General features: G+C 20.9%; 1 protein-coding gene across 1 annotated transcript; it reads left to right on the top strand.

Annotated features, from left to right (window-relative positions):
* Positions 1–2,105: 2,105 nt before the first annotated feature.
* On the top strand, positions 2,106–2,840 carry DICPUDRAFT_160378 (uncharacterized protein; the record flags this gene model as incomplete). Its single annotated transcript, XM_003295131.1, has 1 exon — positions 2,106–2,840. One exon carries the CDS (start codon positions 2,106–2,108, stop codon positions 2,838–2,840), a length of 735 nt encoding a protein of 244 aa, XP_003295179.1.
* Positions 2,841–3,630: the final 790 nt, after the last annotated feature.

Genomic DNA, 3,630 nt, shown 5'->3' with positions numbered 1-3,630 from the left:
TGTTTCTTTTTTAATTATCTATTATAAAAGTTGCATGAGTCGAGCACATTCCATAATCGTTGGAAAAAAAAAAACAATTTATTAGTATAAAGCTTTAAGAAAAAGTTATATTTTAGAATATTTACCTCTAGAAGACAATCATAAGACATTTTTTTTAAAAATTATAAATTTTCTTTGCAATTTAAGAAGAATTTATAGAAAATGAAAGGAAATATTTAAAGCTATTAAAAAAAATATAAAAAAAATAATATTAATATTTATTTAATCACACAAAATTAATTGCATTGTCTATTAACAATAAATACATACCTGTTTTTATTATTGCTATTATTTGTATATGTTTTTTGGGTTTGAATAAAAGTTATAAAGTTTTAAATATTTTTTTAAAAATATAATATAATTTTTAAGTTGTAATCCTATTTTATTATTTTTTTTTTTTTTTTTTTTATTTCTATATTTATTTATAATTATATTTTTGTTGCCATTATAATCTAATTATATGAATGGTTATAAGAAAAGAAAAATATGTTTGATGAAAAATAAAAATATATGAAATAAATTTATAAAGCACAAACACAACAAACACCCAAACAACAAACACCCAAACAACAAATACCCAACAGACACACTATAAAAAATTGAAATGGATTGAAGTAAAGTAGATTGGAATTTTATTGGGTTTAAAGTAAAAATTATATAGCTGTATAATATTATTTATTAAAATTTGAATTGATATCGAACACTACTGTTTGTAGAAAAAAAGGGATGGAACATCAACACAAATCTATTAAATCTAATTTACTTTCTTCTTTATTTAAGTTTTTTATTATAAAAAAATAAAATAATAAAAACAATAATAACAATATAATTTTTTAACTTAATTACAAACTTAAATTATTATTATATTCTATTATTATCTTTTTTTTTTGAGACAAAATAACAATATTGTGTTTGGTAATTTAATATAAAAAACTTTTTTTTTTTTTTTTTTTTTTTATTGAGTGAGTTATTGTTGTTATTTTTAATTTTAAAAATTTTAAAAGCTGCTTTTGTTATTTTAATGCTGCCTAATATATCTAAACTATTTTTTTTTTTTATTTATATTTTTTTTTTTTTAAATTATAATTAAATCTATTATTGCTGCATTATAACATCATTTATCAAATTGATAATAGTATAGAAAAATGTGTGAGTTTGTTGATGTTTTTGTGTTTGTAAAAAAAATTTTGTTTTTTTTTTTTTGGCATGCTGCCATATAACCACCAGCGCTTTTTATTTATTTTTCTATTTTTTAATTGGTTGGGTGTGTGAAGATAGTATTTTTTTTTTTTTTTTGTTGAAATTATAAAAATATACAATAATAATAAAAAAACACGTTGGAACGATAAAAAATAACAACAATATGATAACTACAATAAAAACAACAAATACAAAACATAACAAAATAAACTGTGAACGATACTTTGTTTAGTATATTTACATACCAATTTCTTTATAAAAACTAACTGTAAATAAGTATAACAACATTTAATAAGCTTAAATACATATTTTTTTATTTATAAAACTATTTAAAAAAAAAAAATAAAAACTAAAATATAAATTAAAATTTTTTTATTGGAATAAAATTTTTTTCATTTTTTTTTATTGTTATAATTGGTTAGCAGAAAAAAAGCAATTTTCACAAAGATTATGATAAGGAGTATTTGTGGTAGTGGTAGCTGACTAAAAAAAGCAAAGATTAAAAAAAACCAATCAAAAAGTTACCATTTTTTATAAGTTCAATCAATATCAAACAAACCCAATATTATAATAATAAAAATAATAATAATAATAATAATAAAAAAAAATTAAAAAAAAAATCAAAAAAAAATTAAAAAAAATTTTTTTTTTATTTTTCTTATTTGTTCTATAGAGAATGCTGAGTGGATTTAAAAAAAAATTAAAAAAAAAAAAATTTGATTGGGTTCGTTCCACAAAATATCTTTAAATTTTTTTTTTTTTTTTTTTTTTTTTTTTTTTTTTTCATTTTTCATTTCTCTTTTATGGTGTATTAATAGGTAAATAATAATAAATATATTTTAGAAAAAAAAAAAATCAATAAACAAATGGTTAAAAATAATAATAAAAGATCTTCCGATACTACCGTTACTACCGACACTACCGATGCTGCCAATGCTACCAAAGATGTTATTTTTAGGACTGTAAAGGCTAAATATGATGTCAAACCAAAAAAAATCTTCAGAAAGGATAGAGTAATTTTAGAGTATTGCTTCGATAAAAACCCATTCCCAGACACCATCGAGAAAGAGATCATCGCCTACCAATTAGAAATTACTGTTAGTCAAGTCGCCGAATGGTATAAAGACAAGAGGGATAACTTAAAGAAATCTAGAAATATCTCTGTCCCAAAGTATAATAGAAGCACCAATGAGTTAAACCTTTTCTTCCACAATTTCCCATTCCCCACTGAAGAGAACATTGCATACTTTGCATTAATCTATGGTGCTACCAAAGAAAAGATCAGAGTTTGGTTCGTGTCTAAAAGATACAACAAGAGAAAAACACATATATTCATTAAAAATGGTTCCATCGATAAATCTTCATACGATCCATACCGTCATCTTGGTAATTTCTATAATTTCTATGATGATGAATACGGTGTTAACACTGATACATTTTCAGAAGATCAATATAAACCAAATCGTATTAAAACTTTTGACCACACAGTTTACTCTATTACCAACATCCCAGAATCCAAAAGGATAAATCTTTTTTCCCAAAGAACAAGAAGACTTCAAAACGCCTATTCTTTCCAAATCTTTAATGAAAATAGAGATTAGATTGGAACAAGAAGTTTTTTTAATAATGATGATACCTCTGCTACCATCGACACTGCTGTTCCAAAGAATAGAACTTCCCAAACTCCAATTCAATCTGACAGTAGTGTTTGTATATTTAACAACAACAAATGATAATAATAATAATAATAATAATAATAATAATAATAATAATAATAATAATAATAATAATAATAATTCATTCAATAATACCACTCATAATATAAATAATAATATAAATAATAATTACAATCCAAACAGAGTCATTTTCACAAATATTTCATCTAACAACATTGACAAAAATAAATTTTTTATTCAAAAACAAATAAATTTCTAATCTATAAATAAAATATATATTTATTATTATTTAAATAAATCTTTCATAGTTTTTATTTTATTTTATTTATTTATTTATACCTAAATTTTCATCCATAGTATCTATATCCATATTTTCTTTAAAACTATTAAAAAAAAACAAGGTGAATAGTTATTTTCTTTATTTTTTTATAAATAATTTTTTACAAAAAATTTATTTCAAAATTGGAAAGTGGCGATTATGAAGGTATTTGTCAGTATATTCATCAAAACGGCCATATATTTAAAATACAAAATTTTGAACTATCCCTTTTTATTCAACATGAAATCCCTGTAAAATGGTTTAAAAAACTCTATAACACTTTTTTCAAATATCAATTAGATTCACATACATTGGTTATTCAAATGTTAAATATTAATTTTGAAGTTTTAGAGTTTTTATGGGAAAATAATATTGGCGATATAGATAAAACAATAG

The sequence above is a fragment of the Dictyostelium purpureum genome (assembly GCF_000190715.1).
Source record: "Dictyostelium purpureum unplaced genomic scaffold DICPUscaffold_765, whole genome shotgun sequence".
In the NCBI taxonomy this organism is placed as follows: domain Eukaryota; phylum Evosea; class Eumycetozoa; order Dictyosteliales; family Dictyosteliaceae; genus Dictyostelium; species Dictyostelium purpureum.
This window is presented reverse-complemented; position numbering and strand designations above follow the sequence as displayed.